The sequence below is a fragment of the Bombus pascuorum genome, chromosome 1 (genome assembly GCF_905332965.1).
Source record: "Bombus pascuorum chromosome 1, iyBomPasc1.1, whole genome shotgun sequence".
Lineage (NCBI taxonomy): Eukaryota > Metazoa > Arthropoda > Insecta > Hymenoptera > Apidae > Bombus > Bombus pascuorum.
In genome coordinates, this window is record NC_083488.1 from 33,168,091 (window position 1) to 33,195,900 (window position 27,810).

Genomic DNA, 27,810 nt, shown 5'->3' on the forward strand with positions numbered 1-27,810 from the left:
AAGGAGCAGCAAATGCAATGAAATTTTCTTATATTTGTTGTCTCAATTGTTTTTTACTATATCGTTGATTAATTTTAGACATTGAAATGCGAATCGTCATGTTTTGTTTTAATAATAAAACCGTCCCTTAACTATTAAATTTTCTCCCTTCGTTTTTTGGAATATATTCCTTCATACCTTTTATATAATTGTATGTCTTTAAGGTTCTGAATTTGTTTTCTATCTGAACAGATTATAAAAAGAGCGATTAATTAAAAGGAATTCAATAGTAAGAGTAAGTAAAAGTAGTAGGACAGTGTATACAACTGAATTTCGGGAAATAATGATTTTGCATTAGCCTATATATATCTGATGTAGAAAATTGATAAACATTTTCGTTATATCGATTATCGTAAATTTTGTCAGGAATTATCGATTTGTTCTCATAACTCAATCTCATTGAAACATGAACCTCGTATCTTTACAATCTCTCTCTACATATATACCAGGGAACGTAGAGATCAGCTGAGGAATCAATAGGTTTCCACGCGAACAGTTACAATGACTACGGATTCCACGTAATGCAATCACACTTCGACTGCAACAACTACGCTATAGGAAACAATGTAAAGCAATCTAGGTTTCAGAATTAATAGCAGACGGGATTGATCTAGATCCTTTTACAAATGACGGCAGCGTTAAATACCGATATCACGAATCAAAAATGTATATATATAGCGATTTCTCTAACAAACTGATTCCCTGATCTATTTAATCGAATTTCAAATTTTTTGATATTATTATGATTAAATAGATACATATACATCAGGACAAAATGCACTTTCTCTGTCTATTTCCACTCTTCTCTGCTTTCTTAATTTCTTCAGGGCGTACAGTATTTCGAAACAGCTGTTTGGCCAGAAAAAGTCATAATTTCGAGCAGTTTCAGTTACTTATTCTCTTAGTTTCTTCTTAAGTTTCTAAATTCTTAAAGATTCTGAATTAAAATTTAAACATTTCCATTAACTTAACTAATATTACCTACTATATATATACAAATTATTTAAATGTGATATGATAATATTTACATAGTAGTTAGTAATCTCTGCCATCTTGAAGAATGCTATTTATCAGTCGGTATCTTTTCTCCTCGTAAAAGGTTGCGGTGAATTATTTTATAGCCATGGACGCCATAGACAAAGATGCATATTCTTGAAGATCTAGAAACTCGAGAAAATCAAGAATTAAGTAACAGAAAATGGTGAAAATTGTCTTTTTCCCAAAAGCCAAGCAATCGTTTTAAAACACTGCATGACGCCAGCTTAAACAATCTATTAAACGATATAATATTATATATTTCTTATACATCATTTATATAGGTATTAAAAAATGTGCCTACATCTGCTAAATGTTTCGTACACTTTTTTGGGAACATGCACGAATTCTTTAAAACATAATGTAGCGTATCTGTACTAGACAGCAAATTAGAAACAGTCAGTGACTTAGTCATTATTTAATGTAACATACCGATATTTTGTAACTGAAATTATATAATTTCTCTCGTTACGGCCAGGTAGACAAACCGGATTACAAAACATTCGAATTCACACTACAGTTGTCTTCCGTAACACGTAGCACGTGTGTTTTCCAACATAGCATGGATCGGACATCAGGTAATGCTCTCTCCCTTCACGGAGATCGCCGTTGCGTTGGTTAAATTTTCCATGTTTTTCCTAACAGTAATTATACGGTACATTGAGGTGAAAGACATATAAAAGTTAGATTTTCGCGCATCCGCTCATATTGGCTGTAACAGCCAACTACGTTGCCGTAATATCGCCAGTTTCGTTCACTTGGCGCGTAACATTTCCGAAAGAATATTCTCAAACGAATTCTTCTCACTGGCTATTTCGCTGGGCTATATTTACGCTGTGAACCCGCTGTAAAACTCTGTGACAGGTAAAGAAAATGACGATGGATAGCAATAGTCTTTTATTCGTCCATTTTTAACTAATTTGCTTGCTTATACACTATCTTTGGATTTTAAGGGAGTATGGATTTCGTAATTCTTGATGTGTCAATTGCTCAGATATGTTAGAGTGAATGTATATGGTGGTGGAAATAGAAATATAAAATATTATAATAAAAACAACAGAAATAAAAAAGAAACACGCAAAGTTTCCAATGTACACGAAGCTACTATTTCATTATCTTCATCACTTTCGCCGTTATTCTTGAACGATGAATACTCCGTACGATTAATTCATGTCGAATCGATAGAAAAATGTTATTACGTTATGAAGCTGCACGTCGCGCGACCCACCGCTCGTTTCGACCTACATACGATACAATTTCCAAATTTGATTTTCCCCTGCCTAAAAAAGAAAGGCAGAGGAATCTTTTTCCGAGCTGTACTTTCAGAACCACTCGCCTAAGAAAAATACGACGAAACACGAAGCACTAACCGCGAATCAATATATACTCTTCCAATCAACCGTATCGCCCAACTTTAGATACACATTTGCGCCCTCTTCAAAAATAGGAACTCGGCCAGCAGAAGATTAAAGAAAACCGATATGTTTGCCGTACGTGGAGGTCCATGTCTGTTGATACTTCTGGCTATTTTGGCGCCCGTGAGTTTCGCGACGAGCATTAATTACGAGGATCTGCAACCAGCGGCTACCTTTCATTTCCATCGACACGAGGAACGTGGTGGTAACGATCGTTACGCTATTCACCAAGGCAAAGCTAGTGATCATGCCGATACGGGCTACAAATGTTATCACGAAGCGGACAAAGTTACCAGAGGTCACGATAACCTGGACAAAGGTTACGGGTATTACGACGATGATGGCGAAGGGAAGACATACCATCATCATGACGGCGATCGTTACGATGAACATCACGAAGGTAGGGAAAGTGAAAAGGCTGAAAAGTTCCTCGACAATGGCCATTATGACAATGGACACAGCACCCATGGTCGTCACGAGGTAAAGGAATTAGACGAATATCGGAATCACAACGAGCTTTACGATCAAGAGTATGATTCTGATTTTGACGAGGAAGATGGCGGTTATCGTTATGGTCACGAGGAAGAGGAAAGTGGAGATCATAAGGATGATCGTCACGATTATGACGAACACGAGGCGGATCGTTATGGTAAAAGAGATTATTACGAACGGGGATACCATTGCAGAGATCATAAGGGATACAGTGGCGACGAAGATCACCAAGATTACGGTAAAAAAGATTCGAGCGATGGCTGGAAGTGGGTACATAAGATGGAGTACTAATTCTCTTATATTTTATTAATCCTTTTGATAAAATAGATCTTATTCTAATTCTTATTTTCTTTATTTGTAGTATATTTGTATTGCATTATATGTTAAATAAATACAGCGGTGTGGCAATACCTTTTGCAGCCACAGTATGCGATGGAAACGGATGTAAAAAAGAACTTCATCGGAACGTTAAATGATTTAATAAAGTCAATTTTATATTCTAACCTACTTAGGAGCGTAGAAAAAAAATTGTAGCAGGAATCTCGAAAAACATGTGCACGGTAACTAGGTTGGTACTACTTAAAATTTCAACGCGTCCCAATAAATTTTTACGTTCTGCATGACGAGAGGAGTCGAGGACATAAGTGCGGCCGCGATGGCAGGACTCCTTTTGAAACGTGCAACGTTATACACGCAACCGGCTCGTACAAACATCCATATACATATTTCCCTCTTTTTTCTCATTTTCTTCGCAGCATTTTCGTTTTATCACGCCATGTGCATTACCTACCTACACAAACGTAAACATACAAATACAGGTACAAATATATTTCATATACAGAGAAGGAAAAAAACGCGGACCAGTGGCGACGGGTACGAGTATAGTCGCCAGGCTTCTAGCGCATTCACCGTGCCACGGGTTTGATTAACGATTCCACCCTCTGCAAATGAAATTGCCGCGGCCATTCGTGGGTCTATCTAGACTGGATTCCGGTGCACCAGACACGGATTAACGGAGCTTTATACGCTTCTTTTAGGGCAGCGTGGATGTTACAGCAGGCCGCACGATCACGCCGCTTGCCCATTCTCGGCCGGAGATTGCATACAAGCGAGTGGATCTACTTGAAATTCTCTGGCGTGTGACAATTCCACCACTGTGTGGCCCCTCTTCCCTTCCTTTCCACCCCGTCGCTTCGCTAGAAACACCCGAGGCCATTGTTTTATCCCGTGACGCATGTACGTGTGGCTGGCTTAATTAATCTAATTGGAGTGGTCGTGCGACTCGCAAAAGAAAAGGAGGAAACGGTCGTGCCCGTGCTCGTAGATCTCGAACGACCGTGCTGTACACTCCCGGAGACGCGCGCGTTAAAAGGGCGAGAAGCGAATCCATTTCGCTCTGGTACTTTTTGATCGATCGCACGATAATCCTGTCGTTCAACTAAATTAATGAGCACTGTCGAGCATCGTCGTCGATTCACTCGTCCTCGTAGTCGTCTCGTCGCGGAGAGCCTGTTGTCGCTGTGATACGAACAACGAGAAAAATTAACCGCGGCTCGCCGCGCCAACGAGCCACTCGTACGGAGCAATTTCGCGGCCGCGGGACAGAATTTTTCATCGCAACCATCTCGTTCCCGGAATTTATACGCGGTAGATGCCCGCGATTTATCGGTTTCTCTCGTGGTTAAATATTCGCGACAGAGACATTGGAATATTCTTTTTTAGTTATTTTTTACTCTGTTTCTCTTTTCGCCTTTTGTTGATTTCTTTTATTGGAACGGCTCGTTTTTTGGTTGGAACCGTTGTTGTGTTAATTAGCGACGCTCAGATGTAAAATAAATTCGTGGTAATTTGACGAGTGAGAAACGGAGGACGATAAAATTCTGGAGACTCGATACGTAAGTAAAAAATTCAAGAGAGAATTCAGTTAAAAACCGTAATTTCTTTTGTAGCAGTTTTATAAAGCGTCAACGTAAAGTTTACGAGGATTTAATCTCCTCGATTTTTTGACCTATTCTTTAATCAGAGTTTCAGTTTATTTCGCATAAAGTAAATCTCAAGAGCATATATCCTTTTCATATAACCTTAATCAACTTCAATCTCATTTTACGTCTTTTCTGATTTCATTCTCGTAAAAAATTTTATTCAATTATACACTTTATTTAACCTACTTCATTTTGAATTATTCTTAAATCAAAGTTTTATCTTATCCTGTTTATATTCAATTTCACCAGAGGATGTAGAAGAATGATCTAAATTTTACATATACAATGATCCACGAGGATATCGAAACACTTACGGTAGACTTTTTATATCGCTGCCATTGTATTTCTTATCAAATTCAATCTTATTTCCTCTATAAAACATTGATAACGCGATTTTATCAGAACGAAGAAATAAAAGATCGCTTCATTGACATACTCTTTACATTTCAATTACATCTTATTTCGATATCTCGAGGAAAAGCACCTGTGAATCGTATTTCTCGATTCTTTCACGGCACGTCGTTGTCAACTCACGAGTGTTTCTTTCGATGGACGTCGAGGAGTTTTTACCAACGAACCGGAAACAAGGAGAGTGCAACAGACTTCTTCGAGTAAATTCGATCGCGTTCGATTAGAAGCTTTCTTATTCACTTAACGAACTATCCTGGCTCCGCAAGATCAATCAACTGTACATCGGTAATTTATCTTTTTCTTCGTCCGACGAAGACGTTGCTCTTGCGAAATTACCACATTTAATTTCAGTTGCTCGGTTGCTCGACATTGTTCGTATTTTCTTACCGTGTTTCCCATTCCCGGAAACCTCTTTCGCATCGGCTACAGATCTAAATTCAATCGATCGCGGTAAAGAAGAAGCAGAGTTGTGGATTTTCCTAGAAGAGGAGAAATTTACAGCCTGTCTTGTACGAGTGAGCTCAAATGTGAATTTTATGTTTACTTCGGAATATCTGGATGCAACTTTTCATATATATTTAGTGAGCGATGAAAAGTAAAATTGAATTCGATTTTACGTAACTGTTCATAAATGTTGGCATGCTTACGAATAAATCGGGTGAAGTTAAATTGGGAAATAATTTTAATGAATTAGGAAAGATAGGAATAATTGTTAAGGAATTATAAAAATCTCTTAAAATCATTATTCCATACTGTAGGCGACCGATATTGTAATTAAGTCTTTCTTTTTCATCTAATTATCGATACCTGTTCAATTCAATCCTGAAATTCGTATCATTGAATTCTCTGCGAGTCAAAGTAGAACAGGTTCTAATTTTAAGTTCACATCGTATTTTAATTTTATCATCCGATTTTTTAGAGAATGAAATTTTACTCCACGAAATGGTACTAATATTATAGTTACAATTTTCTGCTGTATGGTGAAATTAATATCGGTAATAGAATATTTGGGATTAATTAATAATTTTTCGCAGCGAATAAGATAAAGTATCGCTAAACGTGAATTCTATTTTGTTTGTAAATGTTGTACATGGTTGTTGACCATTCATTCGTATCAAATTAAGAACGAGGCGTAGCAGAACTTTGCTGCTCAATTTATAAAACGTTAGTTAACGCGGCAACATTTTCGCCAAACTAAAAGAGGATTATCCCTAGAGAGTTCTGCTTGATTTCTGCCGTTCAGTTAATTTTCATTTATTACTGCATTACGTTTTTCGTCGCGAAAGTTGTTCTTTACTGTTTGATTATACAAATCAAATTATTTTCCAGGGACGCGTAGAAAATTTGCACCAACATTTCCCTCGTTTAACATCTGTTGATAGAATAATTATTACGTCAAACAGTTTCATTAATCATAATAATGGAAACTATACCTAATGTCAAGAAACATTTCATTACGGATTAAATTATTTTCCTAAATTAATTCCTCTTCTTTAAACGAATTTTTATTGATTTCTTGCTTTACTGAACTTTCTTCGAATTTTTATTATTTAAATAAAAATATTTGGAGCTCTTAATATTATATATAATTACAACTGCAAAGTGTTTGAGTCTGACATTTGATTGTGTACATGTAATTCGATGTACACGAGAATTACAACGAAAATTATTAAATTTACATAGTAATAGCATATTAAATGTTATAATACGAAAGTATTAAAGCTCTCTATCGATCATGATCTTTATTCACTGGCTAGTTAGTTAAATTAATGATTACTTTGATCAATTCGATTTCTTTATGTTTAACATTTACATTATCTGTCTATAGACATTAAGAGAGAGAAATGATTTCTTGTTGTTGTTTGCACATGCTTGACACATTATTGATATTATAAAATATTGAGGAAATAATCAATTGAAAAATATAAATTAATTAAGCGACTAACTTTTACATCGGTCAGTGCAATAGTCGTTTCTTAATACCATCGGGTCAGGATTGCGATACCTTTTCGAGAGTCTGCATCTATTTGAGATTGTCAGTGTAAACGACAGACACATTGAATTAGTAACCTAACCGAGACCTTCGCAGGTCTAACTTATTAATTCGCCGAATAACGTAGGCACGTCGTCACCAGATAATTCGCAAAGGAATGGGCTGAAACGTGCGAGCGTTCCATAGGAACCCGACAACCGGTTTTGTTTTAATGAAATCGAGTCGCGAACGAAGCTGCTAATAGAGTTTATACCAGCACGCAACTAGCGGGTAACGAGGACTTAGTATGCGAGCCGAGGACAATGGAAAGCGTTTAAATTAAAGGGAACGTGTAAATTCCGACTGGGACCGGTGAAAAGCCGCGTCGAGAATACGAAAATATGCACGAGACATGAACACCACAGGCTTACACTTATCGATGATCTGTTACGAATGAAACATCTAATTGACTGATGCGAAATGAAAATTGACACACGATAAGTTAATATTAGATTATCCAATAAGCTAATGCCATTTACGTCTCTGTACAAATACACAGCGTCAATCACTTTTTCTTTAAATACCAGCGAACGATTGATTTGTATCATTTCAAGACTCAAAGCTTCTCTCGAACTACTAATTTTTTGGCTCCATTTAAAAGATTATAAATTTTGACTATGTGTGCCCGAGACGAACGTAAGAAACGCGATTGATCTTCGCGATCAAAGTTCTTTTTAAAAAATGAACCAACTGTACAAGACACTAAATTGATTTCTTGACAAGTTTGAGTATTTTTAAGTACTCTACTTATTGTTATATATTTATACTTCAAATAGAAATATCCATTTGCTTGTATCTTGTAATTCTCTTAAACCTGTGTCTAAATGTTTTGCCACAAGAATGATTCCAAAGTTGTTCCTGCAACGTTTTACGGTATTTTTTCCAGTTTCTAGTTTTTAAAATCTTCCATCTAAATGAAATATTTGGAAAATTAATATTAAAATCCAAACTGTTCGTTATTTTATTTAATTAAAAGAGAAGGTTATTATTAATTAAAGGAGAAGATTGTTCAGTCTTAATACACAAAAAATGACTTTTTCTGTATTATTTTAAAAATGAAAGTAAATTGGAATGGCTCATTATTCCAAATTATAATTCTTTGTTTTTACTTCAAATAAAATTTTCACAGGTCTTATTATTACCAAGAAGATATTCATGTGTTGTAGTGTTTCTGTACAGTAATATGTAACTGTATGGTAAAACATATTCTACTATGCGAATTCTGTTTGCTTTTGAATAAGACGTTAGTACGAAGACGGGCGTGAATTTTGAAACCTCTTTGGCGTTTCTAAGTGCAGCGCGAACACGCAGAAACAGAATACGTAAATAAAGTTTCCGGAGAAGGCGTACGGATGTGTAGCATGAAGTTTGAATCATTTTTACGTGCAAATACGATAACTGGTTTTTCTCGTGGAAACTCAAATCATTCAATTTCATCTATTTTGCAAGATAAACAGGGAGATACACGTGTTTCCATTTGTAAACCAGAGTACAAGAATTTTGTTTGTTTTACTTCGAGAAAAATTGAATTGGTAACGAAAAAATCAGAAATTAAAATACATTTGCAATCTTCCGGCGAAGGTTCGCGAGTATCGAATCAATTTCGAAAAATCAACATTACCAGATGATTTTCATTGTCTGTTTTAAAAGTAAACTTCGTGTATGTCCTGTCGGATCTCAATTAAATAATCTAAAATATAATTTTTATTTCAGTGGAAAAACACAGTATCTCTGATTCTGCTTACAATTGCGAAATATGATATTCGAAAGAGATGGGACGAATGTTATGAAAAATACAAATTTTCGACATAAGATAGTAGACGCAATAACAAAATAATTGCGTATTAATCGGGAATTCTTTGATAAAATGTTCAGAAATTAGTAAAATATAATAATAAACGATTCGTGTAGTTGCAATTGCCCTCTTTCTCTATTGAAAATTGCACGACAAGACTGCGGAAGAAAGGTTTTTATGATATAAGCCACCTGGATTAAGTGCTCCGGATAAGCTTACATTGTTTGAGCGTTCGTTCTTATTATTTCGAAAATCTGGTCAATGGATAATACGTGCATAACGAAATAGCGCAATTAAAAAGCGAATGTTCTTATAAGATGAAGTCCGAGTGATCGATAATCGTCGTAGGATATCTATTGTGCTGTTGTGTAACGCGAAACTTTCGGTATACTCTCGCACGATCGATTAACAGACCTCCTTTTTAATGGACTTTGATATTACTTCAAGTATAGGGACGTTAGCGATATTATATATATAACATAATTTTATATTTTTAAAACTTTCGACTTTAAAAGTCACGGCATCTCATAGCTATAATAATAACAATATTTAACGTACGATGAACACATAAGTTTCCGTGACTTTGTACATCCTTGTAGACTATTTGTTACTGGTATTAGTATTGCAAATTCTACTGTATGTTCTTTATAACATCTATAGTACATTAACAAAATTATTACGATTTATATATATTGGATATTAACGAACACACGGTTTCGTTAAATGTAATAGAATGTTTCTAAATTGTCAGCTTATCATAAAAGACATAAACCATATGTCCGCACCTCATCACGGCGCACCTTCAATAATCTCAAGGACCCATCCTTATTGATTACTACGGAAACGTTCGTTTTGTCACGTAGGATGCTTTTGCGTCGCGAGGTTTATTATGGGTCGTGTTTTTAACCGTCGCCCGCGGTCCGCCGGCGTAGTATACCCATAGTCTCACCTTCCCGACCAAAACATACAATGTATCAACGAGAGTATGGTTGCCGCCTGGCCGCGAGCTCCAGAAAGGTCGACTGCGGTTTGTTTATTTTCATAAAAAAATCGGCCTACGTGATCATCGGCGTGTGCGGTGGCGTGATCCTAGGGTGGTGGGGGTTGTTTTCCCGAAAGACAAAGAATCGGTCTAAGATCGTCAGTCTAAAACGAACAGTCATTCTGAACATACCGAAGAGTCCTGTTTTGCGGTCAAGTTTCAGGACATAAAAGATATAACCTAGAAGAAACGAAGCTGGCACCCCGCTGGGGGTAGCCACCCACATGCTATATTTATTTTTATTTTATTTTTTTTTTTTCTTCACCAACAAGATATAACTCTTTACCAAATGTCCATAAGGACAAATTGTAAAATAACCAAAATAAAATAAAAAAAAAAAAAAAAATTGCCAGCTTATGGACCACGAGAACGTAGTACGATCAGTGAATGTTACAAACCTATTACATTGAAATATAAAATCGAGATAATTATTATCTCAAATGACAACAACATCATTGAATTTTATGTATTAACTTTGTGATTATAAATAGAAAAATAGAAATTCCGATAGTTATCGAGAGATACGTTTCTACGATTAAATAATTATATTTTGTTTCGACATATTGATTGTTTGGAGGTATTACTCGTTAAAAAATATAAGTCGAAATATAAGTGAATTTTTTACGTCGAAAGTACTTCATATCTCGTAGGAAAGCAATGAAATTTTCTTACGATACAATTTAATTGGCGGGCTACGTGTTCGTTTCGTCTGTCGTTTGAACTAGCGACAGGTTTGAATTAAATTTTTCGAGTGTGCATGAACGATTCGTGATGGAAAGGCCTTTATTGCATTACACGAAACAATTTCCCACCGTATTGGGGACGCGCTCGCATAAATAGCGAAATTGTCCGGATTACAGACGAACGCAATCGCGTTTGATTAAAATCCCGGACGAACTGCACACGGGATTGGTGTGCTTTTTTCGATTGCAGCTCCAATTTCGCACCGAACACATTGTTTTTCGTTCTCGTTATTACCGTAGGCGCTTCCTTGCCAGAGCACACACCACCGATGACAGTATGCAAACGCGGCCACGCGTTTCTCGTTGCGTTACAAACACGTTGCCTCGTGTAAATAAACTTTTCGAAGGCGTGGGATTATATGCAACAGACTACTGGATGGGTAAACAGAGAGAAATCCTGATCCTGAGGCATCAAAAGTATAATACTTATTCTATTTAGAGGATGAAACAAATCCTTGTATTCCACCTTTTGAATTATCCTCGTAAACATGAATGCGTTTATGAACTTTTATAAAGCCGCAATTTCACTATCGCGTAATAATTTTGAAAGGTGAGCTTCATCGTGTCATAACATTCTCTAACATTCTTGTATTATAAAATACAAAATCAACGCGCTTCTGACATCTGTAACTTTATAATCGAATTACGTGCTGTCAAATATATGGAGATGTTCGTACAACAATTCTGAGAAATATCGTATAACAAAGCATGAATATTAACGTATAATGGAATTTTGTATAAAATGTTGAGCCAATTTGGTTTTAATTGGCAAGGCCGTTGAAACGGAATCCGACGCGCGGAAACTTTTTCATTCGATCGAACGAACGAACGATGAAAATTTCATCGAAAATTCGGCAAGAAAGGTATACGCCGCGTTTCAGTTTGATTAATGGCGATATTATGAGACAAATATGTGCCTCGAAGAAACTTATTTGCAGAGCACCGCAGGGAAAGTGAAAAGAGAGCAACGCGGCACGCTATATCGGTGTTTTTTCTCGTGCTTGCAGCCACTATATCCGCGCGTCTATTTACATAATGTATTTACACAATACCGGCCATGATATATATCGTTCCACGATACATTATTTCGCCGTCACTTTGGAAGAACTTAAAACTGACGGTTGTGAAATATTTCAGATATTAAACGCTTTCAGCGTAAATAACGAGTGGCGTGAATAACGACTATACAGACCTAATGTAACGTTTAACTCCTTAACGCATAATACTTTCTTCTATTTACTAGCGACAATGATTAATTTTCGTCTTTGTAATTAAAAACACATGTGGCTATAGATATAACGATGTAACGTGTCTTTCTTTTTACAAAATATGAACGGTTAGTCAGAAAATCTTAACTGCACTTTTGTAACATATTTTTACTCTTACATATTAATTAGATATGAATTTCAGTTTGTTCAGTATATCGATATATTTCCTTGATTTTGTTTCTTGTCGTAATTCTTCAAGAGAGAACTCTACTAATTTGAATACTTAGCTGACAAAAATCGGGACGAAATTATTTTATTAAATACACTGGGACGTTGTATAAAAATATTAATTTATTATTTCTCTTTGTTAACAAAGTAATAACAATTCGGTGAAACGCGAAGCAAGGCCAATCGCAGTTTCTCAATCATCAATTCACAACAATACAGTGTAACAAACATACAGTTTTAATTGTAAGCTAGAAACAAGACAACGAAATTCTTGGAACAAAAGTATCCAGAACCGTCTTTCAACTCGGAGCATTACATTTTTTTAACCTTTGTGTCCTTTGCTGTATCCGTACTTCTTCCCAGAATGCTGGTCACCCTTCTTTCCGTAAGAATCATGATGGCTATAATGTTCATCGTGTCCGTGTTTCCCATGATGACCTTTATGTTCCTCGTCCAGGTGACCCTTATCGTGATGACCCTTCTTACCATGATGATCTTCGTGATACCCAGCATGCTGATGACCACCTTTCTTATTCTCTCCTTCTTTCTTCTCATGGTGTCCATAAAAGTCACCATGCTTCTTATGATGGCCACCCTTATGATAATCATCGTAAAACTTATGTTCCTTATGATACTCGTCCTTGTGAAACTTGTTATGATACCCTTTCGTCTTGTGACCTTTCTTGTGACCTTTTTTCTCTCCAAACTTTCCACCTTTGTGTCCTTTCTCGCCCTCGTGATGTTCTCCGTATTTCTCGTGTTCGTCATGGTGTCCTTTCTTCTGGCCACCGTGTTCTTCGTGATGACCGGAATGATGATGTTTATCGTGCTCACCTTTGTCATTCTTATCGTGATGATGATGACTCTTGTATCCCTTCTCACCTTCCTCGCCATGTTCTTCGTGATGATCAGCGTGATGACTCTGTCCTCCTCCGGACTCGTGATGATGACCTTGATGGCCAGAGGCAGCCGTGACGAGATCCTGCTTCGATTCGTCCACGTTTAAGCTTGGAACTGGACTGACAGAGACTACCGATCGTAACGCGTCGCTGTCTTCCATTTGGACATCTCGACGATCGCGAATGGAGTTCAATTCCCGAGCGAGACATGTCTGTTGAAGCAAGAATAGCAGAATAGTAGCAGGAAACGTGACACGCAGCATCTCGATCCGGCTTCGATGCGATCATCCAACTGATGACCACGTCGCAACCGGTGACACTTAAATATCCACGGTTCGATTGTTCCGTCACGGGGCTTGCGAGCATTTCCGCCGATTCCACTTTCATCCGCGCGACCGCAAGCCTTCCGTGACGCGGAGACCTTTCACACTTTCTCGAGCTCGTAATGAAATTGTTTGTCCGTTGTCTTTTCAGATTCGCAGGTAAAAACGTGGATAGTTAATTCAGAGACATGACGTAATGACGGTACGCTATTGAAGACATTTTTTTAATGGAAACCGGAAGACCGATCGAAGAACGATAAATTTGGTTACATTTGTAAATCGATATTTGACGCTTTTACCGTGTACAATGTTTTGCGAACAAACGCTTCAGCAATCGTGCAGTTCGAGTCACCTAGTGCGTGACCAGACTAAATGTCTAAAAACTTCGTACAGACTAGAGGTTTCTAAGTACAATGAAATCATGAATCTTATTGCATTGTGCAACTGCTATCATTACTTTGTAGTAACGTGATTGCACATAGTGAATGGAATTCGATCGATGGCCTGCATCTATCGAATACTTTCCAACTCAAAATATTCGACGCTATTCTGATCTTAAATCGACATCAACAATTTTAAAGATTTCAATTCTTCGACTAAAGTTTCAACATTTCAATTGATATTTAAGGACGGAAGATATTAATTGTGATATTCGGTCTTCTCGGGGAAAATGTGCGAGAATGTTCGTTTCGTCTAAAGAAGGATGTTCCGATCTTTCGAACGAGACTGCAGATTAATATTTTATCAAACACTTTTCGAGCCCTCGACGTAATATCACAACGATAATAATAAATCAAAGACAATAAAATAATTATTCCGATATCGTCACGGTGAAATAGATGGTCAATAAACTTTCTAATATCGCCATTAATCCTATCGTTGGCGATGCGAATTTGTGGCTAAAAAAAACTCACAAAGTCCGCTTTATTTATAACGCGACGGAGCGAAAACAATTTATGGACATTTACAGACGTCGGCGACGCATATATCACAGCTCGATGACCAATCGTAGTTGCGCCGATCGTTCTGCTAACTGTTCGCCCATTTGTTCCAGGTTCTGCTGACGATTCAGTCGTACGACCTTGCAAAATCTCTGCAGCCAACAAAGACGACTCGATATCTTTTACGATATTAGCTTCGAGCCGAATTGTGTATATGTAAGTATATCCCGTAACCTGAAAATATCTGCAACTCGAAAGAATCCTTGGTACGTCGTTCGAGTCGATCGATTGGCAAACTTGTTGTTCGAATGCGCGGAATTTCGTCGGCTTCATTCAGTTTCAGAATTTCTAGGTTACGAAGTTGGACAAAGTTCCGTCGAATTGCTAGTCACCAAGTCAAGAAAACTTCATACCATGTTGTATAATTTTCTAATGTATTCGTTTCCTAGGTCTTACAAGGTGAGCGTAAAGTAGGTAAAGTGAAAGGTATAATGTAGTTTCGGGTCTGAGCACGTTTGCGAATACCGTGAAAATTGGATAAATCCAAAGTGCAATTAAAAATTGATATATTATATTCTAAAACGGGGAAAAAGGATCGGTAAGAAAAAAGTTTGAAGTATTTCTGAAACTTTTAAGCTCGAAAAGAAAAGGAAACTTTGCAACAAAATAAATTGACCGAATAACCTGGAATTGGATCAATCTCTTAATTGATTATCGATCAAATAATGACCGCTTCTTTCTTTAACGAATCGTATTGAATTTTCATTGGACGGTATCCGTTCGCGGTTTTTAAAATTCACCACGAAGTGTCGAGAATAATCAGACGGTTGGTTGGTTCTTCGTCGCGAACGATACAAAGTCGAGTTTCTTTTCTTAGCTGCTTATTCGGTGGACGGGGGCGCATCGTCGGTCGTTCTCGGTGCTCCTCCGATCTCCATTGCAAATCAGCTGCGCCGAATTCGCAGTTTGAAACGGTGATCGATAGATTCGGCCTCTTTACGACCTTATTTGGCAGGCTGTTCGGCTAGAGATTGGCTCCTCCGGCGTTGGCGCTGCATAATCAAGATAAAGATTGGTTACTGCCCAGCTTCACCATCGGCTCCTTTAGAGACTGGGAGAAAACCGGATACCGAGGGCTCTGCCAACTTCGATTTGGACTCGGCATCGTCGTAACGGAGATTAGATTAGGTGGCGTTCCCTTTGGACTTTCCCAGATGGAGAGATTGCTTTGTAAGCAGATCCAAGGACGACGGTGGATCGCCGCTCAAGTGTATCCACCCCCTTCGTTTGGAAAAGAACAGGCCGCCGACTATTAAATTAAGGCTTCAAGTGCCGCTGGTAACTCGAAAACATTTCAACTGAGTGCCGCTGCTTCCACTGCCATTGCCTTTCAGGCAGCTCAGATCTTCTTTCATCTTTCTTTTTTCTTTTCTCCCCTTTGCTAAGCGTCGCATAAAGGCTGATCTTACCTTCGATTCGTTAATTCATTTATACTTTTTGCTATTACGCAAGAAAATTTATTAACATTATTAATACGCAAGTTATTACTTTTGTAAAATTATTTTCAATTTTCGATTAAAATCAGAAAATATTTCTCATCGATGAATTTCATTCGGCCAGAAAATTCTTCTTCCGACAGAAAAAGAAATAACTTTTCTAACAGGAGAAGGCAATAGTTTGGAATGACATTGTCTTTAATTCTCTTTTCTATAGATTCACTTAATTGCACCGAACTGAAGCTGTTCCTCGGCAAGGTGAGACAGCGCCATCCTGTCGCAATCAGTTGATGGCTCAACGTTACCACCCCACCCCCTTCTTTCTTTTCATCCTCTCACTAAAATTACTTTACATTCAACGCTGAAGCTTCGTTGAATCGGTTACGATCTCTTTTGCACGTTTTTTCACCGCCACAATGCAAGCATCCTTCGACCACTCTTTCGTTTCGATCAATCGACTGATCGAGCCGTAGGCCACGAACAATGGAGCTTGCGCGCCGCCCATTGGACAGCTAATGAAATTGTTTCCTAATTTGCGCCCACTCCACGCTTACAAGCTCTATTCCACAGCGAGAAGAAGGGTAACTAACATTGACATTCGACGTATTCGAGTTGTCTGTCCCGAGGTGCACAATTCGGATTAAGTGCACTCGAACATGGATTGCGTGCCGGTTTGAAAACGAGCTGCACTCGAGGGCTGGCTTGTTTATCGGCCACGGGGGAAGAATGATCGAATTTCACGCACGATAGGGATTTTCGTGAAATCGTGCAACGCGAATAGGTTGTAACCTTTCCAGTGAATTTCAATCTAGCACCAAATGACAAACATAATTGCGAGATTTAATTAGTTCTCTCTTTTTTCTGCTTTTGAGTTTTGAGATTTATTCGTAACTTAGTTTCCTTATTTTTAATATTGCTTATTTAGAGATAGAATAAAATTAATTGGAAATTCAATTAGAGTATAACCTTATAATATTTATATTAGAAATGACATATATATATATATTAAGCATTCGAAGAATTTCTCAAGAGAATTAATTCCGGCAAAAATCGTCAACTTTTAAGAAAATAAATATTGCAAGAAACGATCTGTCTTGGTTCTATACGAATAACACGCTGTGCATCAATTTTCATTTACTCGCAGAAATGAAATATTTTAAAAGCCAACTTTGTTTAATCCAATAAATTATATCTACAATTTCTCTCCCTCAAATCCGCAGTCAAAGCCCAATAATGAAACAGTCTATAGTCGAACGTTCAAGTTTCCAAGCCAGCGGAAGATTGATTTCTCCGGTAATCCGACTCGTTCCATATTCATTGAAATTCTCTGGTGAAAAATTAACAAACGAACACAGTTGGGCGAGTGGCACGGTAAAAGGTGAAAAGTTTGACGAGTTCAGCCAGTGATCGTCCTCCAGCGAACACGGCGAATTAGTTTGAGCCTCCGATGACAGCGGAATCATCCTTTGTCACGCGCGCGGCGTTTAACAATAATTATCTCGTGCAATTAACGGACCGATTGCCAGGCTGCGGCCGTTCCAAAAGTTTCCTCGTTATAAATAATTGCAAAATCCGCTGCGCCCACCCCCACGAATTCCCGCACCGTGGCGTCAAACGTTGCTCGCCCCGCAGGGACCAGCCAGATGCGATATCGTCGCGTGACCGGTCGTACTTTTTAACAAACTGGTCTCGTTGTTTCTTCGTCGGTCAGAACAGACAACGCTAATGGCGTACCTTGTGAGGATATCTCGTGTTTTGCTATTTGCGTGAAACCCAAACGCGAGTTTAACTTGTTAATTGGGCAGCAAATTAAGTTTCGTGGAGTCAACTCGTCACCCAAGTAGTTAATGTCTTGGAAGTAATAAGTTACTTATCAAAGAATCGCTTGATCTATAGTACATTGGAATATTCGTATGGAAAATGAGAGAAACGCGAGTTAATTTGTCTCTTGCGTTGTCGATATTTTGAGTATTTATAGAAAGTCAGGGAAACATTAAGTTTCGTGCAAATTGAATTCCGCGCACAAGACTTGTACAATTCTGTGGATAATATTTGTTTGTTTTCTACAATTAACAAGTTTCATGATCCAATTGAGGTTGACTCATCTACTTTGTCTTCAAATCATCTTGTACGTATTGTACATTTCATGCACTTTTCTGTGCGTTTGTATCACATTCCACTTGAAATCAGACTTTAATCTGAAATTGTTGAACTTCAGTTCTCATTGTTATGATTTATACGACAGAAAACAGAAAGAATTTATTTAAAGTTCCATTTATAGGAATTGGACTAAAGACTAATTCAAACGTTACAAAATTGATTGAACGTAATTAAAGTAGAAAAATGTTAAATATTCTATGCCCCTTTGATGTTATCAACATTTTTACACAATTACTTTAATAAATGAAATACAGCACGGCAAAGAAAGTATAGAAGTAATATTGAGTATTTCATGTTATTTATAAAAGATCGTTAAAATGACAAACGAATTTTATTATTGTTATATAATATTATTCGTTACATATAAATGCAATATTATCATTTAAAATCAATAATCAATATAAAATTAAAATAGTAACTTTAATATAAATTTAGTGTAAGTTTTAAATTATATTAATTAAAATTTAGTACAAATGTGTTAACAAATGCCAGAATTAATACAACCGCTGTCAAATCTTTTTGAAAATAGTTGAAAAACGTTTCTCGCAAATCGAGTCGCACGAAACCGTACCCAGGCGAATCCATTTAAAACGTATATATTTCTTGCCGTGAGAATTGATTTTCTGCCAATTCCTTTTATCTATTTTTCAATTATTATCTCTCAGTAGGACAACAAAAATGTCCTTTATTAAATTAACCTGGAAATAAATATTATCGATCTGACTCAGAAAAAATAGATACAGCAAGGCTCGTAAATATCCAGACACTTTAGCCAATTATTTAGAAACAATGCTATATGAACATTGATGAAACACATATAGCAAATAATATCGATCATAGGAAACTTGGCTCGACTCAAATAACTTTACCTCGTTCTGTTTAAAATTTAACTTGCATCTACTTTTTTTCGCCGTCTCCAGTGTATTATAAATTATCAGGGCTGTCCAAGATCGATAGTACTTATCACTTGACACGATGATATGGATCTCGAACAAATTACCCGGCCAATAATGGAGCGTGCCTATAGGAACGTTAATGTAACGAGCATCGACGAACAACAGCGAACGATGACCAATTGCAATTTAGATCGGCTCATCAATGCGATACAAACGTAATATCATTAAATTTCGTAATAACAAGGCGCCACCTTTGCATGGCATCAAAATTACGCGTTGTGTTCGTTACACAACGAACGCGCGCGCGCATTGCATTTCTAAAATAATTGGTGTTCGTATTATTGTCAAGTAACAATGGCAAGCATTGACAGTTCGAGCGTAATGCACACATGGAAAATTCGTCTCTTAACAAGTTGTTTCGTGTCTGCGATCGCGCGATTACATCAAACCGTATCGATCGATTTTTGATAACGTCGTAAACAAACAGATACCGACGTATTAATTATGAAACGTTTAATAAGAATATTGTACGAGTACGTCGCAAAAATTCATTTCCAGATGATACGATATTCGTTGTTGTCGAAAGCCGTTTGATCCAGATTATTCTTATAATCATACGGATTTAATTGATCGATTCTTAATTGATGACACGAAGTTGAACGGTGTGTCGCGTCCAACCCATCGTTTATACGTTTTTCGTCCAATTTGTATAATTTTTTCTACATCGACGCGTTAATTTAAAAAATTGTCAGTAATTGCTGTTGAAATATCACGCTTTACATTTTACGTAGCGGATTTTCCGAATTTCGCTCGATACGTAAATCTGCTGCTCGAGAACGTCGTATGAATATAATTGGATACGTTTGAAAAGTTCTATCTAGTACTGTATCGAGCGTTTATTTCCTTGCGTTTGCTTCTTTTCTAATACACGATATTAAATGAATAAGCTCGTATAATTTATTATTTAATATAACAGATATGCCATCAGAGAAACAACATTGTAAATTATAAATTAGTAAGTTTTGCAATAAACACTCTAAGGAAGAAACTATGTCTATATTTGTACACAACATGTCTAAAAATAAATTCTAACGTCTATTAATTAAATATCTAATACTAGAAATACAGCAGCCATAAACAAAAACTTAACAACTTCATTTTGGCCAATTTTAATCCTTCGCGGACAATTTTCAAAACAACTTTGCGTCAAAGGAAATATCATTCTACGCTGACGACGATATCTATACAAAATATCACTTCTTGCTTCCTTTGTCTCGTTTTAATTGTCGTCATTTCCACTTACACCGTTCTGGTCTCGAAATTAGGCACTTTTGCCGTGATAATACGTTCCATAGAAAATCGGACAACTAAACATCAGCCATTTGGCAAAGGATTAATAGTAATGGTCCCCGTCACCACCGTGTTCGTCGCCGGAGCCTCTCGAGTAGGAGCTGTAGCTTCCGTAAGAACTATGTTCACCCTCTCCATCCGTGTAGCTTTCACTATGTCCATAACTCGAAGATTCTGGTCCATGAGCCATATAGTGAGCGCCATCTTCGTGAGTATAGCTCCCATGATCGTTGGCTTCAGCGTCGTGTTCTTTGCCACCGTCGTGATGATCGCCCTCGTTGGTTGCATAATGGGTATCGACGATGGTATCTAGCGAAATTTATAATATAATTGATACGGAAAACGTGGAATAATGTAATTTAAAAGCAACGTAACTAACTATCGTAAAAGATTATCTCAAATTATATCTTATTGTTAGAAATATATTCTAACCAGGATGATTAAAAATATCGTATTAGTAAAACTACTATTACGTTACCCTTCACGATTTATCTTTCGATGTAACTAACTGTTACTGAAAAAATATACGCTAAGAAATTTGTAATCTAAAATTGACATAATTGTTATACGGTAGTTGCTGCCAGGAATAATGAAATTTATAGGTGTAAAGGATCGGTAGTTTCAAGTGATTAAATGACATGTTTCTGTGAAGTAATTAGCAAAATGGCTGGGTGCCGCCGTCAAAATTAGGACGAAACGAGCGCATGAATGCGTTCGGTTAATGTCGTTATCTCGATGGTGTAGTTTTATTGACGATCGATACTCGAGCCACTAAGTTTGCCAGGGAAAACTTGCGATCGACGTTCATTAAAGGATCCCGCGCGACTAATGACACGGATATATCGCGCTAAAATTATTTACGGTATAAAGAAGAAACTTTCTCGAGCTCAAAATCTATTCAAACTTGCCAACTATTTCCTTCGAGTGGATTAAAAATATCATACTAATGGAACTACTACTATGTTAGTTTCCTTAAGCAAATTTACCAAGCAAATATCACTGGACACCGTTAATTTTATTCAGAAACGTAGATACGTTTACTATAAATAATAACAACGTGCATGTACCAAAATAAGAAATCGTAAATGTATTACTGCCACTACACACACTTTGTATATTAGACTGCTATCATTTGTACAGTTAGAATACACTTAGTAAATAAAAATTTGTCTTTTGTTCGTGAATAAAGTTACGCATATCTCTAAGGAAAATTAATCACCTACGCCAAAGATATCGTTGGATAGGTTAATAAGCTGGCTCTGCGTGACAAGCAGTTTTTGAGTGACATAACAAGATCAGACATGGATTAAATGCATATATGTACCAGGTGTTTCAAATGACGTCATGAGCCGTGTATACCTTCGCCTCAAACAAGCAAACTTTTGAGCGATTTTAACATATAATCTTATGCTTTTGATTTATTTTCTGATTTGTTTGATTTTGTTTTATTTTCGCTTAAAAACATCGTCTATGTACCACGCATAAAATTTGTTTCAACTCGTCAAAATCATAAAAGATATAACTTAGAAAAAACGAAGCTGGCACCCCGCTGGGGGTAGCCACCCACGTGCTATATTTATTTTTATTTTATTTTTTTTTTTTCTTCACCAACAAGATATAACACTTTACCAAATGTCCATAAGGACAAATTGTAAAATAACCAAAATAAAATAAAAAAAAAAACTCGTTTAAATCTTCTGTTACTATTGAAATTACAAGAAACGAATTCTCCCACATATTAGATTTTGATTTTGTATTTTTTAATTTTTAGATTTTAATTTTCCGTGAATCTTTATAAAAAAATTATCAATCAAAATTATCAAATGCACAATGTTTTCCGGATTATAACATCGGTTAATTTTTTACTAGAAACTAGGAAACCTTGAAGGAAGGATATTCCAGTTGCTACATTTGTACTAAATCAAAAATTCTAGAATTCTTATCTCGAGGCCAGTAAGTTGACAAGAAACTAATTTCATCCCATATGCTTTATGGTTGTCACGCAATTACATGCTCGACGTCGTACAGTTTCTCTGTACCTGCACCCTCGTGATCACCGGCTTTCCTGGAACGAGAGGCTGCCTCGTCGTTGTGGCTACTTTTCTTGTCAGCACGCGCTTTGCCGTAGGCAACGTGCTTCTCGAATGCGTACTTGTCGCCATCCTGCTTGTGGAAGGTGTCGAGGCTCTTATAGCCGTGATTGCCCTTGCTGTAGGTTGCCGTCAAGTAACCCTTCTCGCCCTCAGCGTCGCTGCCGTACGTTTTGTAGTATCCGCCCTCGTCTGATTTGCCTAAAACCACGGTATCGTCCGTGCTGGTTATCGTCCACGATATCCATCACCGTATTAGGGACCGTTTCCGAATCTCTTGTTTGTTGGTTCGATAAACGCTAATTTAAAAATGGCAATACGATGGGAATAAAAATACACGTGTTTGTTGCTCGTAATAAATTTCGAACGCAGGAGGGTAGGGACTAAAGAGTAAATAAAAATACATAGTACAGTATGCTCGTACTATAAACTGCGCATATTTATGGAATTACATATTTTGATTAATATAATTATGGAAATAAAATTTCACGTTGTATATTTTTTATATTTTTGCATATTCTGCACTTTTCACAGTTTTCTATAAATGCATAGAGATCTATAGCTTGGGAATTAATATTGCGAACGAAAATATTATGCAAATTTCTTGTCCCTTGACAGATTCATATAAACGGAGTCGCCTGTCACGGTAAACGATTAAACTTTGAAAATACTGAAATTCGATGGGAAGTAACGTACCAGACGCATTCTTCCCGCCCTTCTTGCCAGTTTTCTCTTTTTCCGGCGAGTTTCCCTCTCCGAGCAAATCCTCGACTTCCGTGGCGAAGACCGACCATGCCGGTTCACGGACTTCTCGACGCAACAACTCGTCCACACTTGCGTCGTCGTCGCGACCACCAGCTTCGAGCGAATCGCGACAGACGAGAAGGAGCAACACGACGACCGGTCCACGCCACATGCTTCCGATGCTTTCGATTCACCGATATCGATGTCGATCGTTTGTTGGTAAACTTCGGCAGAGGCTGCTTTATCCAGCTCCTCCCACTCGGCTCTGTCGCGAATTTTCTTCCAAGCAGAAGGGATATCGGAAGGCAGAAGGCAGATGCCGGAGATCGAAGGGATTTCGCAACGATTTCGAAGATTTCACCAGTCGATGGATCTCGGTGGTATCGCCGCTTCGAAAATCGACGCGTTTCGATTGGCAAAATGTAACGATAGATAGCAAGTGAGGGTTTTCGAAGTTAATGGAATTAATCTGAAGCTTTTTCGAATGAAAAGTTAAAGTGGATGATGAAATGGGCAGTTTTAGTGATCGAGACGAGTATTTCAATTTAATGTACACGTTGAGTAAATTGATTTAAAGGTACTTGATTAGTTTAGTTATATTGGTTTAAAGTGGTTCTATGAGCTATACGAACGTTGATACGTCCCGAAATATCTACATGTTGCAATGTTGCTGTGTGGCTTAGTTCGGAAAATATTTTGGATCGTTGTTCTTCATCCCTAAAACCCTAAAATACTTGTTTGGACTAATCGGAAGATCTTGTTGACGTTTAAGGATTCGAGCTGTAACACGTTGCAAACTAAACTGTCCATTTATCTTTTAAAAAATGTATTGTATATCTACTTGCACGAAGAGTTGCCTTATCATAAAAAAATTTGATCATTTTCATGGATAAATGGAAGAAAAGTTTGTAGATTAAGAGATCTTAGTATGCCGAAGGTACATACAAATTTCCAAATTCTATTTGGAAACCATTTACTCCGACAAATCGAATCGCTATTCTTCCAACGACGAATTTACATCTTCGTCGACGCATTTATCTCTGATCGATGAATTCACGAGTCGAAGGACAACGATCGATAACTAGGACAAATCGCGCCACGTGCCGCACGACCGATTTCACGCTTTCCATGATCACTGAAACGAAACGTTGGCGTCGAGATCGTATCGATCGCGGCACAATCGAGTGACATAACGGTACTTGAGAACGTTGGCCCCGCGAAAGCGTTTTGGTTTTTGCCCCTCGGCTAAAGGCGGTGGTTCTTACGCGGAATCGTTTCTCGATCAGCCGCGTTATCTCATGCCTGTTACCGAGACGTTTCAGTTAGTCGATTGTTACGCGAAGTACATAGAAGGCGCGCGATTGATCGTTTCTTCAACTTTTTTGCCAACCAGCTTGCCGGATCGCTGAAAATTATGTAAGCGAAACGAATACTAGAAACTTATATAGAAATTGCATTACGAATAGTAGTGTAATATTGGCTGTAAGACGCTCTTAAGTGAAAACAGAAGAAATCGATCAGAGAAGATGTAAGTTGAGAGAATTAAAAATACAAAAGATACTTAGTTATCCGGTGATAAATCAAATAACTGTATTAAGAAACAAAAAATTAAATTTATATAACATTTATACATTTTCACCAATTATCCTTATTCCTAAAACCACCCCTTAAATAAAGATGCATGAAATACAGCTACATTTTCCGTAAAATTACACTGCCTGATCTCACACCGTATATCAAAAAACGCTAAATGATTTGATTGTCTAATTACATACGTACACGACATAATTATTACGTACAATAATTTGTAACGCGTAAATATTAAATGTTTCCACTTCGAACGCATAGGAGCCCCATATCGGCGCCTTTCGACGATATTTGTCGAAATAAACTGACGGTGTCTTTTCGCAGTGAATAAAATATCTTTCGCGTTGTAAGGAACCCCAGGTTTTCATGATGGAATCTCAGCCATTCGATTGGGCTTGGAACGTGATTCTTCTTCTCTATTTAAAAAGAGCGAACACGTCGGAGGAGGCGTCGATATAGTCGAGCTTAAAACCGCAAGCGAACGCTAAGCGGCCTGGATACCTGCCACGCCAGCTACTTTCCATCCAGATAATCCAGTAATTTGAAAATCTGGAATGGAATGTAACTCCGTGGTATTGCTCCAAGTCTGCGCCGCGAGGATTCCTCTTCTTTTCCTGTCTTATTGTCAACGTGGAACTCGTCGAGGATGTGATGGATTAGGATGAAAAGGATAAAGGAAATTAACCTAATTAATTTTGAGCTTTAAGCAGACTCCGGTAAAAGCGTCGTCTAGCGTTTGAGAGATTTCGAACGTGCAGAGATATTAGGGAATTCTAGGAGCTCAGTGGGATACACGGAAGAACGTGAAAAAATTTGTGAAGATAAGAGGTCTAGACGAGATTGAAGGAGCTTGTTGGAATTTAGGATACGGCAGAATTAGGAAACATAAGAGACTTGAAATCGTGGAATTTCACGATATTAGAGTATTTGGAGTATTTGGATTCGTAGAGGATCTGTTTAGGGAAAAGCGTGATGCGTATGCAAACTTCTATTACCTCGAATATTATATCAACCACGAGTATTAATTGTGAAATTATTAAATAGCAAAATATAATCGTTCCTAATTTTTCTATTTATTACCATTGCTTTATTATTTCCTGGACAAATCTCGATGATTCCTCATTCACGTTTTAACCCATTCACGATCGATGCACAATTTTATACACAATTATTATTCTTTATTGAACTGTTATTTAACTGTATTCTTTCTTCATATAATTTGGTCTTCGATTTTAGTATGTTATATTTTTTTTTTTTATAGAACCATTGTTAAAAAAGCAATCTTTTTCTTCGACTAAATAACAATCCGATTCTACAAGGTTTAATAGTATTCCAAACAGAGAGATAATAGCCAGCTGTATCGACGCAAGTACGTACCAGACGTTTTAATATATTCGGCGCCGCAGCGCCGAGTATCGACGTACTTGTGTCATTTCAGGTATAAGTATTCCGGCATAATTCATGACTTCGTCTAGTTCGACGACTCAATAACGAAGATAGATGCGTATTTACGATCAGTTGTTATTTCAAAAATGTTTATTAAAATCCAAATTGGTAATTCGACGCATAAAACGAATTTTCAACTTGAAGGCGTTCGCGCGCTTCGAACTTGAATATTCGCCGATATATATTACAGCTGCAACCGACCGAAATAAATCACAAACGACGTTTGCTTTTAATTTCATTATACCGAAACGTACTTAGCAGTTTTAATAAAGTACCCGTGAAAATTGAGATTCTTTGTTTTCACCGCGTTACGCATTCCGCAGACATTTCGTTCCTTTTATTTCCGGGCTGAGCGTGCTGTTTTTCAACGCGCGCTCTTTGTTTCGATTTTTTATTTTTATTTGAATCATTAACAGGTTCGCGTTGATTTGCTTACTTAGCGCTTTAAGTAATCTCTCGTAGAAGTTTATTTTGTAACTTTTGCTACGCTTTGCGTAGGAACATCCAATAGGTGTGTATCAAAGTATAAATAAAATTTAGCCGACTTCTCTTTCGTACAATCATATTTGGCGAGCTTATAAACAAATGGAAATTGTCAATCTCCGACAATTTCACTGAAACTAGTTTTTATTTATACATTTTAAAAGTATCCGTGTTAAAACACTGTTAAAACGAAAATAAGTAAATGAAAGAATATATAATGTCAGTATAAAAATGGAAATACAACAAAGTACAAATTATAAAACGTAATGAAATAGCTACCAGACGATGTAGAAATTTGCAAATACATATGTATTTATGAACACATTCTATAGAAGCATTTTTATACAACACCCTTTGATTTAGAAGTTGTTTCGTTGAGGAAACTACGCGATGCTATTACCATGGCAATTTTATTTTCAAATCATATTTAATAAGAACGACGAAGTACGATAGCTTTTGACGAAGAAGCGTATAAAGGCGAGCAATTGGAGTGTAGAAGCGCGTAGAAACGCGGACAAAGAACGCGCTGATTAATGGGTATCCTTTAACGGGCCCCGAGAAGAGGTCGAAGCGAAACGAACCCTTCATGGCAAACTTTGATAAAACCTCATGGTTCAGTCTGAAATGTACATCAACATATTGATGACGTTGACTATGGAAAGAAATTTATTTTTGTTATTTATATTTGTCTTTTGAACTCCTGAAGATTGATGGTGATGCGTTTTAAATGCAATCATTTTGCAAAGAAAATGCATTTAACTGACTCTCGTTATTTTCGAACGCTTTGGTTGCTTTTGTAAACAGACTTCATACATCATTTTGTCGTAGTTGCTACTTACGATGAGTCGCTTCATTGGTAGTTTTTCATGTATTTATGTTGGAATTTTGATCGCAATAACGAAATGCAGTATATTAAACTTTTAGATATAGTGTTTTTAAATATGTATTAGCTACTGATCTGAAATTAAATCTT

At 37.2% G+C, this 27,810-nt stretch overlaps 2 protein-coding genes across 2 annotated transcripts; both read right to left on the bottom strand.

Annotated features, from left to right (window-relative positions):
- Positions 1-12,493: 12,493 nt before the first annotated feature.
- Positions 12,494-13,890, bottom strand: LOC132911546 (histidine-rich glycoprotein-like). The gene has a single exon (XM_060968258.1). The coding sequence runs from the start codon at positions 13,582-13,584 to the stop codon at positions 12,745-12,747; it is 840 nt and encodes a 279-aa protein (XP_060824241.1). The 5' UTR covers positions 13,585-13,890; the 3' UTR covers positions 12,494-12,744.
- A 5,315-nt stretch (positions 13,891-19,205) lies between these two features.
- Positions 19,206-24,834, bottom strand: LOC132916084 (filaggrin-like). The gene is made up of 3 exons (XM_060975854.1): positions 23,274-24,834; positions 22,527-22,778; positions 19,206-20,796 (listed from the first exon to the last, which is right to left on the bottom strand). Exons 1-3 carry the CDS (start codon positions 23,491-23,493, stop codon positions 20,531-20,533), a joined length of 738 nt encoding a protein of 245 aa, XP_060831837.1. The 5' UTR covers positions 23,494-24,834; the 3' UTR covers positions 19,206-20,530.
- Between the last annotated feature and the right edge of the window lie 2,976 nt (positions 24,835-27,810).